Source organism: Drosophila montana, unplaced genomic scaffold, assembly GCF_035044405.1.
Source record: "Drosophila montana isolate Dmon_TW-CO22-7 unplaced genomic scaffold, ASM3504440v1 contig_3733_1, whole genome shotgun sequence".
NCBI lineage: Eukaryota > Metazoa > Arthropoda > Insecta > Diptera > Drosophilidae > Drosophila > Drosophila montana.
Window position 1 is genome coordinate 7,898,134 of NW_026998620.1, and position 14,612 is coordinate 7,912,745.

The 14,612-nt window shown below is 39.4% G+C and overlaps 1 protein-coding gene across 9 annotated transcripts in view; it reads right to left on the reverse strand.

Annotated features, from left to right (window-relative positions):
• Window positions 1-5: 5 nt before the first annotated feature.
• The window catches only part of LOC135435898 (cubilin), a 53,360-nt gene continuing 38,753 nt past the window's right edge, over window positions 6-14,612 (reverse strand). For 3 of the 9 annotated variants that reach the window (XM_064693149.1, XM_064693150.1, XM_064693148.1), the window contains 14 exons: window positions 14,097-14,123; window positions 8,308-8,485; window positions 8,035-8,061; window positions 7,766-7,974; window positions 7,488-7,701; window positions 6,864-7,081; window positions 6,337-6,463; window positions 6,159-6,260; window positions 5,659-6,087; window positions 5,194-5,597; window positions 4,967-5,136; window positions 4,659-4,836; window positions 2,701-2,880; window positions 6-2,527 (listed from right to left, as the gene is read on the reverse strand). In XM_064693149.1, coding sequence (XP_064549219.1) covers window positions 2,217-2,527; window positions 2,701-2,880; window positions 4,659-4,836; window positions 4,967-5,136; window positions 5,194-5,597; window positions 5,659-6,087; window positions 6,159-6,260; window positions 6,337-6,463; window positions 6,864-7,081; window positions 7,488-7,701; window positions 7,766-7,974; window positions 8,035-8,061; window positions 8,308-8,485; window positions 14,097-14,123 — 2,774 coding nt within the window. In that variant the 3' untranslated portion in view covers window positions 6-2,216. Of the gene's footprint in view, window positions 2,528-2,593; window positions 2,632-2,700; window positions 2,881-3,669; window positions 3,820-4,647; window positions 4,837-4,966; window positions 5,137-5,193; window positions 5,598-5,658; window positions 6,088-6,158; window positions 6,261-6,336; window positions 6,464-6,863; window positions 7,082-7,487; window positions 7,702-7,765; window positions 7,975-8,034; window positions 8,062-8,307; window positions 8,486-14,096; window positions 14,124-14,612 lie in introns of those variants that run through there. The other 6 variants (XR_010437450.1, XM_064693152.1, XR_010437451.1 and 3 more) reach the window with 6 other exon arrangements.

Genomic DNA, 14,612 nt, shown 5'->3' on the forward strand with positions numbered 1-14,612 from the left:
TTGGATTTGGTTTAGTATTCATTTATTTAATTACCTTTATTTATATTTAATGTTAACATGGAATTGTTTTTGTAGGTGTTTTTGTTCAATTTTAAAAGTTTGCGTTTTAATCAACTATCTTTTGCTAAAGCGCTGCGATCTATGCCAATGCATACGCTTGGGTTAAGATTTGTTTCATTTTGGTTTAGGCTTTACATATTTGTTTAGTATAACTTATCTTTCATTGGTTTGCCTTGCTTAATTATAGATTTAAATGTAAATTTAACACTTGCTTGTTTAATTTAACGTTGTGTTTTTCTTTTGAGTAAACGCTTAGAACATTTCACGGGGATTTTGTCGTGTGTTTCTCGAACATTTTTATTAAATTTTTATATGTTTAGTAAATAGTTTTTTTTAATTCTTTAATTTCTTTGTTTTAATTGCTAGAACACAAATTCAATTTTTTAATTAACTAATTTAATTGGGGTTCATTTTAATGTCATACAACAACAAAATGTATACACTTAAACTAAATATTTATTTATTTTTATTTTGCAATTATTTAAAAATAATTTACTATTTCTTATGAAATAGTTGATCTTTATGCATTTTGCAAACAATTTAACAACGTTTTATTTCTTTAATGTATTTGATTTATTTATAATGTTTTTATTAAACACCTACATATTTTTATCTTTAGCGATTTTTACGTTGAACTGTTTAAATTTTTCTCATTTATTTAAGCTTTTTTTTTTAAATTTTTTCTTTATGCAAAATGTACGAGCGCTATGAAACCAATAATTCTTTTATTTCCTCAAATTTTCATTTATGTTTTATCATTTTAAAAACTCTCATTTTAAAATCATATAAACTATAATGTTTTACCTTAATATTCGTTTTCTTTCGAAGAAAAGTATAGCATAAACTAATTCTGAACTAAAGAAAAAATAATTATTATTAATATTTTTACTCAACGATTGGCAGAAATAGTTTCATTTTCAATTCAGTGATTTGTTATTAGAGTTAGCTTTTGGATTTTAATTTACTGTATAAGTGTTTATTATCGTTCTCTTTAGCGTGTACATTTTTATAAATAGTTTTGTTTTAATCGTTTCTTAATGTCGCTGCAACATTCCATTTAAATGTCTATAAAAATGTGCTTAAATAGACAAAAATCTTTGAATTTATCGACTTTGGAATTTAAAGCGCACGACAAATGACGCTTTTTAATTTGTTTGTATTAATATGTTCATTTATTTATACAAATCTCTCAATTAAAGGATTTTACGTTTAACTTTTGCTGGAAGATACAGGTTTGATAGTCACTAATTCTTTTATTTATGCAATCTTCTTGTATGTATGTCTTATGTTTTTTTTTTTTTTTTATTATTTTTGTTAAAAACTTCAATTTATAAACATGTTAAACTTGAGCTTAATCGGTCTTGTGGCGAGAAATGTATAATTTTGTGTGTGTTTTGCTTATTGTAAAAAAATGTGTAAATAAAAGTTATTCGCGCCTGTATAGATATATATATATATATACTTTAGGTATTTACTTTATTGTTTTATGCCCTTTAATAAGTTGAATGTTTTTATTTTGCCTGCGTTCAAATTTATTTATTCATTGTGTGTATGTGGGTTTTTTTCTGTTTTTTTTGTTTTGTTTTGTTGTATAATTAATTCAATTTATGCTTCACCTAAATATTACTCGTATCAAATATAAAAATCAACAACTTTTTGCGGTCTCTTGTGGCTAAGAAAATGCTTTACATATTCGCCGCTTGGGTTTTCCATTCCTCAACCATCATCAATGTGCGTTTCGCATTTCTCTGTCCCCCATAGTCGCTATGTGTATAATATAGTATGTATGTATATTTAAATGTAATTATTATTTGTTGTCTGTCTTCTTTGTTCATCGTTTATCGTTTATCGTTAATCGCTACTACAATGTTTACGCCCTACTGTACTTTTTACGTTTATTTGCGCCTTCTTTATAGCTTACTAAATTTATGTCTTAATCAATTCGCACTTTTGCATAATTTTTCGTCTTTTAGGTATTGTTAACTTTTAAATTTTTGTTCTTGTTGTTCAAGTTCTTTCTGCTGTCTGTCGCAGTCAGTATGTATGTATATAGACATTCAACTCCAACTTACCCCTTACGTACCCCCTGACTGGGCACGTCCTAATCTAAAGCGCTCTATAGCTGAAACTATCGATAAAAATGCTTATAAACATAGTTAAACGTTTGCCATTTGGTTTACATGATCGATATTATCCTCGTCGAAATGCACATCGTTTATGAATATATCCGCCGCCAGCTGATCCTCGTCCAGCTCCAAATCGTCGTCATCATCATCGTCCTCGTCGTTGGACATCAGGCCGTGTGACATGTCAATGCCGGCTATACATATATGCGGGGGTGGTGGCACGCTGGTGGGTGGCAGGGGCGCGGGTGGAATGATCAAGGTGCCGCTGTTAATGCCGTGCAGGCTGCCCGCAATGCTCGCCCCTCCACTCTGCAAATGACGTCGACTGGAGCTAAGACCAGCTACGAAAGATTTAGATGGGCAAAGTATTATAGTTCGAACTATTTCGAAGCGTTTCTTGTGATTACCTCAAAACTATAAAGGACAAAACGAAATCAAAGGAAACCTAAAATCATAATGGAAACAAAAACTCAAGACAAAACATTTTGCGATCCTTTGACGCCGCTTCCCTTACCCGTTGCGCTCGTCTGTGAGTCATAGTGTGCATTCCGATGTAAACCCAATTGACGCGCATGATTTCTACGTTTTCTTCTGGAGTGACAGAGTGTGCATAGGAGACAGATTAGGGACGAGACGACGACTAGTGTTATTATAATTAGGACGTCGTGATCCTCCTCGGCCGCTTCCGTGATACCTAATTTGGGAATTGATACGTAAATAAACCAAAGTACAAAACAAATATATATAGCATTTGTTAATACAGATAGCTGTCAAAATACTATACACATAGGCTTCCAAACTCTTTGATTATGATAAATGTAAATGATGCTAAGATAATGTATAAATGATTATCTAGCTAGTTGGCAGATTATGTTGTCTGCACTGCTGTGCAGTGGATGTGTTGGCATTAAAGTTTTTCGTTTAATGGATATTATTAGCAGATGGTTTTTATTAAGATAACTGTTTTGAGAATGCAGCTCAGTTTATCATTTGATATTGGGGAAAGACAGTTAAGAGCAGAACATAAAAAAGCCAGAATTATAAAGAAATACTTCATCAACATGCTTTGAAACGATTTCCAAATGCTACTGAAAACTGAAATATGCAACCAAAGAGTACAAATTTGGAGAGGGTATTTATATTTGATACTAATTAATGCAATATCTTTCTAGAACGATGCATTATTCAAACGTGGCAAGTTTTCAATTTGAGAGTTTTGGTGGACTGTGTGTGGGTCACTTTTAGGTGGGTGGGTTCTGTGCATGTCGTGATTGTGGCTGTGGGCGTTGTGGGCGTGTGCAGCGATTTGAGACAAGTTTATGCAGGACTCACGTGTTATACTATATGTGACCAAAAGTATTATGCATTTTTTTTAATCTTATACATTAGCATTTACTTGGCGTGTAATTTATGCTTGCAAAAATTATTACAAATTTTTTTTGTTTTTTTTTATTATGTTATTTTAAAAGCTTTCATCACTTTTCCATCCAATTGAAAATGTTTTTGATTTAAGTTCGTTTTTTTTTAGATTTAGTTTTAGTTACGTTTTAGTTGTACGTATTCAAGACTAAAGCCATAATTGCTAAAACGAATGTCTGCAGAAATGTGGGCAAATGCGTGGAGTTTGCGTCACCTGTGTAATTGTCACGGGTTGTTTCAGGTATTTGTTTCAGATTATTTAAAGGAGTTTCAAATGTTAAGTAAAGTTTGTTAGTTTTCAGTTGGTTTAAGTGGAAAATCACATCGAGAAAGTATATTAAAGAAAGACAGAGAATAAAGAGAAATAGAGGAAGACAAGTGAGAAAGAGAGATAGTTTTAGTGTGGGCGTGGCTGTTGTTATTACTGAGAGCGCTGTGGTTTTGGTATTGTACGATAAAGTATGCCATTTAACATGTTTGTGTAGGTAGAACAAGAATTATGCATAGCTTAGGGTGAGTTCTTGAATGGGTGAACCTTAATTAACAATTGTAAATTGTATGTACAAAAATTCTGGCCATGAAAATGAAGAAAAACAAAAATAAACACCATACAGAGGCTGTTGAAATTTTGGTGCTTAGAGTTTGTAGGCCTCAAATTGTTTTGAGTACTGAGTTAATTTCGTTTTTAATTTGGTTAGTATTAGTTTAAAGTTATTTTTGGTTAGTTAGCACATTTAATTGATATAGTTTTTAGCAAGTGTTTCGTCGGGTTCAAGTTTTCGAGGCTGTTATAAACAAATGAAAAGCGTAATAAACAAATAGACTTTATGTATTATCGAACGACAAACCAAATGGAAATCATGGAATATAAACTAAGGGATTACTTATACGATTTTCATGGTCGCTCAGAGGACGCACTGAAAACACAAACTCAACGATAAAACGAAACATAAGTATGTAAATATTTAGTATTTATAAACAGAAACAAAGCACAAAGTATATCAAAAGGAAAATAAAAATTGAACTGAACCGTTCGACTCACTCACGACTCACAATGCAATTCGTCACTATCATCGCCGGGACCGCAGTTCTTGACGCCGTCGCAGCGCAGCTTGTCCGATATGCAGTAGCCCGCCGCACACTGGAAGTGGTAGGTGGACTCGCAGAGCAGCCCAATCGATGGTGGTCCCGGGCCAGAGTCCTGTATCTCGGTCCATACAATGCGGAAGCCCTGAATAAATAAAAGGCTCGTTAATTTTGCATTTTACTCAGCTGGGCATTGCCAAATGGCAAACCCCAAAAACCTGCACTTCCGCTGCCCCACAGCATATCAATGCCAACACCCAATGCCCAATGCCCACCTGTGCACCGACGGTCTTGTCGCTGGTGGTGAAACTGATGCGCGCTGTTTGGCCAGTGGATATATAATGCCAGTGCTCAATGGGGGGCTTCTCGCCGCACAGCTCCAGAGGCGGCTGATCCGAATCGACATTTACCCAGAGCCGCAGCACAGCGGCGGGACAACCACGATCTGGGAATATATAGTGGTGAGTATATAGCTGTGGATGGTGATAGCTATTGTGCTTACTCGCCGGATCGCCCTCGAGCCCGAACTGCTCAAAGTTGATGGACAGCTTGTAGCCGGCGCGCGCGGTCATCACCCAGTTGCAGGCATTGGAGGCCATGCCACGACCTGGCGCCTTGTAGCCAGCCGGATAGTTCGGGGAGGTGATGATGCCCGAGTCCTCGTTGCTGAAGTTGCCGCCACAGTCGCCCGCATCGGATTTGGCCGACTCAAAGAAATAGCGCGCCTTAAAGCCGCTGGCCACGCTCTCCTGATCCGTGTGCAATGTGATACGTAAACCAACCGCGCCTCGTGGACTCTCAACGGGTCCGGGTGCTGTTAAACCGCAATAGCGACCCAGCAGGCGATCGTTGTTATCCCGATACACCACATACATTTCCAGCCAATCCTCAAAGCAGGCACCGGAGCTGCAAGCGATCGAGACATTGACATCGGCTGATTCCTGCAGCTGGAGCTTTCTCAACTTACCCATAAGAGCCCGCAGTGGCGTTTCCATTGTTGTCGGCCTTGATCTTGAAGTGGTCGAATACAATGGTAACTTGCTCGTTGTGCTCGGCCAAGAACAAGTAGGAACAGTTCGTGTCTGACGGATAGTTGGAGGGATATCGCGGGCTGTTCAGCTCGCCGCGTTTCTTTGAGCTGCTCACATACGTAAAGCTGCAGGTGCCGTCCGGTGCCGCCGTGCCCGGTATTTTGTATTCCGTCTCGAATATGTACTTGCCCTTAAAGCCGCGCCCCTGCAGCTCACCCGAACTGAACACCATAGCCAGACGGGGCCCATCGCTAATGACGCGCTGCGTCTCATTGCCGCACAGCTCGTAATCGAACTTGTCGTACGCATCGGCCGTCTCTTGGCCCTTCAGATAGACCTTTAGATAGCCATCAGTACAGTTGGATCTAAAAAGAAAAAGACATGGACATTAATTGCCGTTAGTTTGTCATAATGTGTTCAATTTGCGTGGGCGCACTCGCTCTTGTCCTTGTGCTCCACTTTGGGTATGTTGAAAGAGATAAACTCGAGACGCACACGCTCCAGATGCTGTGCATCTTGCATGCCATAGATGAAATATCTGCGAAGCATATGGATATGAAGTATCGATATTAGTTTATATATATCTGCCAAAGATTTATTTAGTTTACACTCACCTACACACAGTTTTTGGTATATATGGATAGGGATAGTTGGGTGAGAGCACAAAACCAGTTGATTCCTTCTTCGATAAAATCTTTTGATCACATTCTGAGCCACGTATGTGAATGCCATCATTTTCACCTGATGGACGCAATAAATTGTTGGCATACATTTATATTAATTTTTTTTGTGTATTTATTGTTGCATTTAATTAGCAAACATTTGCAGCAGAATACGTAGTTTTTAGAATTGGAATACATAGTAGAGACAGACGATATACAGAGAGAGGGAGAGAGATTTAAGTTGTAGATAAATTAGATTAGTGAGTGTCCAGTAAACCGAATGTTAATAAAATGCAACAAAAATTGACAAAAAGCCACTGAGTGGAAACGTGCATCAAACACATACACGGAACCGTTAAATGTGTGCGTGGCGGCCATTTTGCTGAGCTGCAATGCCAACAAAATGGCCGCAGTTATGGGGGAAATGGCAACTGTAAATTAAATGTAGATTATATGGTTTATCGCTGGATAATACTTACGTATAAAATCTAATTTAACAAAACTTTCGCTAAATTCATAAATTCCTTTAAAGCCACGATTTTGCGAATTTGCGGTGCGCGGCAGGGTATAAAAATGAACAAAAAGGCTCGACTCGCTCGAATACAATACTAAGTTTCTTTGCTGTCCGCAATATGTACCGATTAATGCTGACGAATTATCTGGACCATCGTACACTTTCACATAGTCAAATGGGCAGCTGTTTTTTTTTTTTTTTTTTTGTATATTGTTGTAGTTATTGTTGTTATTGTTGTTGTTGTTGATGATGATAGTAAACAATAATTTTGTTGTAGACGAATAGATTGTAATAGCAATTGGAATAGAGCGTACATATATAAATAGAATAGAATTTACGTAGAATTTAAATAGGCAATTCTTGCAGATAGTACGAAAATATGATTCTTTGTGCGTGTGTGTGTGTGTGTGTGTGTGTGTGTGTGTGTGTGTGTGGTGTCAGTGGAAGCTGCATGTCAAGGCAAATACCGCAATAATATCCAGAATTTGCTTTGATTTTGACTGGAAACTTTTTTGAGAGTGTGTGTGTGTGTGTGTGTGTGTGTGCGTGTGTGTCTTGTGTGAATTTGTACAGCATTAGGGGTACTCACTGTGGTCCACCAAAAAACAGATCAAAATCACGAAACTCTAATCTAACTCTTTGATTCGATTCACCAAGAAATTGATATGTGCATGACATATCCTTCGGATAGGCACCTGGATAGGTTGGCGATATGAGTGCGCCAGTTTTATTGATACTCATGCTAGGCGTTATCGTGTAGGAACATGGCGATCCAGCAATGGGTATACCAATTTCATATTCCGCTGTGAAGGGCATACGATTAGGGTTTAACTGCTCATAACAATAGACGCCATGGGGTGCACTTACATGCATTTATAAAGCGAAATGTGCCCTCGAACAGGTCCGTCGACACATTCTTGTTGCTAAAAAATGAAATGGCAACGGCGCGGTACATGGAAATGCGACGACGCGGCGGTATTGCGCCACAATAGCGGCCGCCGAAGGGGGAATTGATCAGCTCCGCTGGTTCGGACGATTGCACCTCCGAGTAGATATCCATGTACTCATGAACACAACTGCAAGGCGTTATCGAAACTCAAATTAAGTTTTCATCAATTACTTAATTAATTACTCACCTTGGTAACTCACCGACGGCCGAACCGCTGTGAAGTTTATAATAATAAAAGTAAGATTAAACAAGTTAAAATGTTACAGTCGGCTATCACCGACTGAGTAGTACTCGTTCACAGTTCACAGAGTAGATATATTAAATTAACCTGCTTCAGAATTGTAGAAAAGTAAGGCTTTCTTAACTTGAATTGCGCCGAGATAATTCGCGGACGGACAGCAATAATCCAATATACTCCTCTCACTTTGCGAACGAGTATTAAAATAAATAATAAACTTACTCTGGCGGACTTCCTCTTAAATTAAAGGATTTAAAAACTACTTCGACGCGCTGACCAGGTCCTGCTAAGAATGTGTAGAGGCATTGGCGCGAATGATTCCGATGGTTATGCAGCAGCGGCGCCGTGAAGCTGCCGTTCTGTGGCCCTCCGATGCGCGAGACAAACGTCTGATCACATTCTGCTTACAGGGAACGAGAAAGAGAAAATGACACAGAAAGAGAGAGGAGGGGGAAGAAAGTTGCCCACAAACGGGTAAAGTTTGTGTGCGGTTTTTGGCATTGATAAGTCGAGTAGTTACAAGTCGTTGCAATGGTTAGACAATAGACAATAGACACACACAACATAACAAACACATACACAAAACGTAGCAGTAAAACAAGAGTTGAACTGTTTGTATATCAGCCATGGCTGTGCGCTAGTGTGTCAGTGTGTCTGTGTGTGTGTGTGTGTGTGTGTGTGTGTTTGTATGTTTGCGTGTGTGTGGTGTGTTGATGTATTTACAACTAGAAAGCGGTTTCAATTTCAACTAAGTCAACTTTCAACTACAGATAGACACTTAAATTTAACTGTTAACTACGGGCGCGGGAAGCACACACACACACATCAAGAGAGAGAGAGAGAGAGAGCGAGCGAGAGAAATTGAGTTTTGCTAGTGGCGCCACCTACTTGGCGATTTTGTGGGCCGCACCGGCGCCTCCAAGTATGCCACAACCGGCTGCATCCATGGCTCGCCAGCGCCCACGCCCACGCCCTCAATGCTGGGCGACTTCAAATGCGCTGTGGCGGCCACTGAGTTCGGTGTATTTATTAAGTTGGAGTGGGGGAAGCGGGGGTTTTGGGTATAGACGAAAGACAAATACATGATGTTAATGATTTCTATATGCATGTCTATGTGTGCGTATGTGTGTATGCGTGCGTGCGCAGGTGTGTGAGTAAGCATATGTGTATATATATCAGCCTGACGCACAACATGGAAAAACGCTTCAGTGCTTATGACAGGTGCTCTGCTTTAGTTAGCCTGTCCATCAGCTGAGATAAGGTGTGTGGGGCCAACATGTTTTTTCCATAATGAAATTAAGCAACTACAGAGCAAACTGTTGTACCTAAGCTGCACTCAGAGAGCAAACACAGGCACGCACAACGTATCAATTATTGTCGGTGCGTGCCTGTCTGTGTGTGTGTGGGTGTGTATGTGTGTGTTGGAAATTTTAAGCGCGGCAATTGTGCACAGCTTTCCCCTTAGTGAGTTTTGCTTTGCCAAGCACGCTCAGCAAACACACATACATAGAAGAACCCACGCGCAATACGCATCGTGTGCATTTTCAAGGTGATTGCAGTTAAAACTTGCCCCAGCGTTCTTCTAACTTTGAGCGCATTTTAATCCGCTTTGCTAAACCTGTTAACCATGCTTCTGCTCGGTGATTCAAATCCTGACGCGCAAATTGTATAACCCTACCACATTAATTTTGTATAATAGTATACAACAAGCAGAAGAGTGCTTGTTCCGTTCCCAATAGGTAAATAAATTCTTGGTAGGCTATGATGCGTCCGTCCGTCCGTCTGTCCGACTATTCCTTGATCCGTACGTTAATCATAGTGTGGGACTAAGGCTAAGGAGGCTCTAAGTGTGTGTAGAAGGAACTGCTATTGGTGTTACGGCAGCTTAATGTACAGGGTAGTCGGGCAGTCCCAAATGGAACTCTTTTACTTGTTTGATTTTCATTTACTCTTTTGATTATGATTCTGATTTCGTGATCATTTGCAGCAATCGAGTTCAAAAAGGGCAGACCAGATCTTGCGGTTACGCCTTCTCGTTAATTTCAATGCTGTACATATTTAAAATGTGCAGCGCGTTTGCAATATATTTTTGGTTTTCGGTTTTGTTAAAGTATTTGGGCTTTGTTCCTATTTGCCATTGTGGGTAGCCCAGCTGAACTTGTGTAGTTCGAGCGCAAATTTAAATGATGCTGTCTGCAAAACATTTAAATTTAAATACAACATATGCACAAGCACACGGAATATGTTATACAGAAGTTTGCACAAATGTTGAGGGTTTCAAAGTGGATTGCTGTGGATTTTGTGAAACTATTTTTCAAAGGGCCGCATTCGTTACGACTCTACGGAATTACATTAAGGCGGATTGCATTAACTTTCTATGTTATAATAATTGATTATAAAATAAATATAATATGTAATTATTTAGATTTACTATGAAGCACAGGAAATGTCTGTGCGTTTGGGTTTAGTAAAGTATGCTTCACTAGTAATCTACTTTCTCTCAATAGCATCGTGATACATTATACCAACTTGCTCTATAAATGTTTCATAATTAGTTTTTTAAAATTGGCCTATTTAATTAATTAATAAATATTGTTTGTTAAGACTACTTCTCAGACTGTACTGCCAGGCGAGAAACTATAATCCACATCCTTTACATAACTCGATGTTCCCTAGTCTGTGTAGCTTCAAAAAGTATGCTATAAATATTGAAATTAAATTAAATCACAAGTCAAGTTTAAAACTCATGATAGTTGTTTGAGCTGCCCGAGATGTGAGCAAAATATATAATTGATGACAGCGCATGCAAATTTAATTGAATTAATTACAGCCGACAACAACATACGTAGTCAATTATGTATTTAAATGTTACGTAAATCAGACCGTAACTGGCTTATATTTGCATGATGTGTGTGCTACTAAATCCCACACTCATTATGTCGACAATTTTTGCTGCGCAACGATTGTAGATGAATTGTTATGCGACGCACTCGCTTTTATCTGCATTTGTTGCTAGGATGCGAGCTGATTGCTAAACTGCAAATAAACAGCGCACATGCCAAAAGTTTGCTCATTAAAACGAGAACGAATCACAGGAAAAACAGCAGAAACAGCAGCAACAGCAGCGGCAGCAGAAACCAGGATACCAGACCCAAGGATGCCATCATACGCTTGTAGGACTATGCGATAAACGCATGGGGTACTTGGTCTAGGAGCAGGGTGGCTCTAAGGGCGTGGCCATGGGCGTAACAATGTCAACCGCAACGAAATCTGACAAACGGAAGAGACCTGCACAGTGCCGCATTCACCATTCAGCATTCCCAACAAGCCCGCCAAATGCCAACCCCCATACCCACTACCCCCACCCAGTACCCACCACCCGCACACACCGTCAGCCGCTTAGCCATGAAAATGACAATGCACAGCACTCGTAAAGTGTCAATAAATTTTATGCAGACGCCATTTGCATTGGCATAAATATTTTTGTATTTTTTTTGGCGACATTTGTTGTTATTGTTGTCGTTCTGTTCGTTCGTTTGTCTGCCTAGGCATTATGTTAATTTACAGCACTTTGTTTCAATGCTAAACGCTTCAAATTGTCGTGGTGTGCGTGAGTGTGTCTGTGTTGGCATATTAAAATGCAGGTTTTAATTACATATTGTGCAACTAGAACGATCAAAAACCGCAAAATGGCCGTAATAATCCGCGCAACTGCCATGTAAACAAGTTGTCTAGTAATATATACACAATGAACAGGTGTAACCGACTACCATGGCGGGGCGGTGGGACTCAGGGCACATGGAAACCGCAGCTCTGGTCTTTTGCAAATTGCTCTCCAAGGATGCCAACAACTAAATGCGTTGAGACCGGGAAGTTCGACAAAGACGATGATGACGACATCAAATACTCCTTCAGCTGGCGGCAGACAGACGGCCCAAAGAGCCATACAACATTACGCTAATAACCTCACGCAAAAGCACACACACCTATACAGGTGACAAGTGTGAAAGCATAAGAAACTTGCTGGCAGCAGACATCAAGGATTGTTTATTTAAACTGGCAAGTATATATTACATTCATCAAGCTTCTGCTTTTAGATTTGCTTTTGAGAACGCTATTTAAAGAAAATATATTGCTAATTCAGTAAGAGTTATCGAAATTTGGGTATACATAAATTAAAGAATTAGGTTTCATGAGATTATAAAAATCAATTGTTTTCGCTAGATTCTATCTGTTCTAGATGAAGTGTAGTCATTTCGCAACTATAAAAGTCTTAAATAACATTTCTTAAGCTTGACATAATAGTCGAGCTTAAGAATGTTATTGATAATAATATTGCCAATTAGAGCATGGAATATTGTCTGCAAGTGCTGTTATCGTTACTATCGATAACAGCAAAAATCGACTATTGATTTTTTAAAAAATATTGCAGCGCTAAGCAATGGTGTAATAGTAATATTTGTATATTATACAATCTGTATCTTTATCTCAAGGTGTCAAATTGTTTGCGACACTTTTGTCGCCATTTATAATCCTCTACTACGCTTTGCTGCCTGCTTGCAGATTGCCTGTGCAAATGTCTGCTTGGGTTTGCTGCACACACACCGCACACACACACAGACACAAAATTCGTGAAAATTTAATGGCCGCCTCTGCTGTTGGCACTTACAGGGTCACCCGCAGTGTAGTCAGCCTCGCACCGCACGGCGCCGAACCGAACCGCACCCGCGACACCTCAGTCGAACAGCTCATGTTACAGACAATTTGCGTTAAATTTACAAGTAACGCCGTTTGCCAAATGCCACACCGCAGAGATACCGGAGCCTTATGCTCGTTATTGTTGCTGGTTCGCGTATCCGCAGCCGTTCACGAGCAGCAGCGGCAACAGCAATTAAAGTGTGTTCTCATGAAAATGAGTTTTCCTAATAGTTTATTTAGCCCGAAAATAAAATCTTGGTGATAAAACGCGTTGATTAAGAGACGACCGAAAACGTCAGCTGCAGGTGAGATGGCATTTTGACGATAAGATGAAGATGAGCCGGCGCCAGGATAAGAATCATGTTGCCATAGACATAGCGCTGTCACAGCTGCCTCATCTGCCGCACCTGCTGCTGTTGTTGTTGTTGCACAGACTCGTAATCTCAGTCTCAAGCGCTGACGTACATAATTATGCATATTATATAGCAAAGGCTTAAGTGCATATTTGCGTTGGCTAGAAGAGCAGGTAAACTGAGTTTGATTTATTGCCAATTAGCGGGTTGATTACATTCAAGTGCTTAAATTACGGCCCTCTATTAATTGCCACTTAAGCTGCAAATTGCACCAAAATCAGCTGAAGATTAATATGTATTCGGCGCTGCTTAGATGGCTGCACTTAATATTACTCATACGCCCCGTAGCCATGTGACTAATGAATATTACGTGTTGTCCAACGATTTGCCTAGCCCTAACAATTCATTGCGATGGCTTTTGGCAGCAGCTTTAATATGTCTTAAACACTGACAAGCTAATTAACTTTCAGCTCGCACAGCGCCAGGCCAACGCTTGTCCGGTGCTTAAGACCGGAGCACACTTGGACAAGGTAAAGGAAACAGGCAAACAAGCCGAAAGACACGGACCTTGACTAGTCGCCGCTCGGTTGGCGTGCGCTTAAGGTATTTCCTTTTACATTTTCATTTCGATTTGGAATTCGAATTTTATTTCTATTCAAATGTATCTGAACGCCCCTCAAAGCTGGGCAGCAGCAACTTTGTTGGCGTAGAAATGTATTTACGTGTTTTTTTTCTGCAATGCAATTTTTCATTGAACTTGTCGAATCTTATATTTGATTTCTATGCATATACACACAGATATATGTATATATTTATATTTTATATATTTTTCTCTCCCGAAAACTGAATAACTTGGTAAAAGCTTTTGAAGCGCACTTCAAGCGACCAACTTTGAACACGTTCCAGGCAACTTGATCGATAAGTGGGTAATAATAAGAGCAATTCTGAGAAACTACTTACGCTTTTGGCTGGCTTGTTGGAACGTACCTGCAAAAGAGAGAGCAAAAAAAAAAATATTAATTAAAGTTTCCACCTCAAAGTTAAGTGCAAAAATGCACATGGTAATTAAAAGTTAAGTCAAGTTACAATTTGATATGAAGACCTTCTCAGAAATGGGGGATAATCTGTAAAAGCGGATCAGACGATAAGTTTATTGAAAAGCGATTTAAAAGATACAATTTGCAGCCGATTGTGTGTGTGCCATTAATTGCAGACACAATTGGAACCCAGTCTCAGCATCCATCATTGTCGACAGCGCCCGCATACAAAAGCCGTCTTAGAGAAGACAAGCCAGGCAATTGCCTGTGGCCCTGGCATGAAAAAGGAACATAGCCCAGACATTGCAGCAATATATAATTCGAGCTGTAGCTACTATATGGCTAAGGGTACAGCAACAGCAACAGCAACAGCATCAGCTCAATGTGCGCCATTATGCATTCTGGTCGTGTGCTTTCGTGTGTGCTGAAGCACCTCATG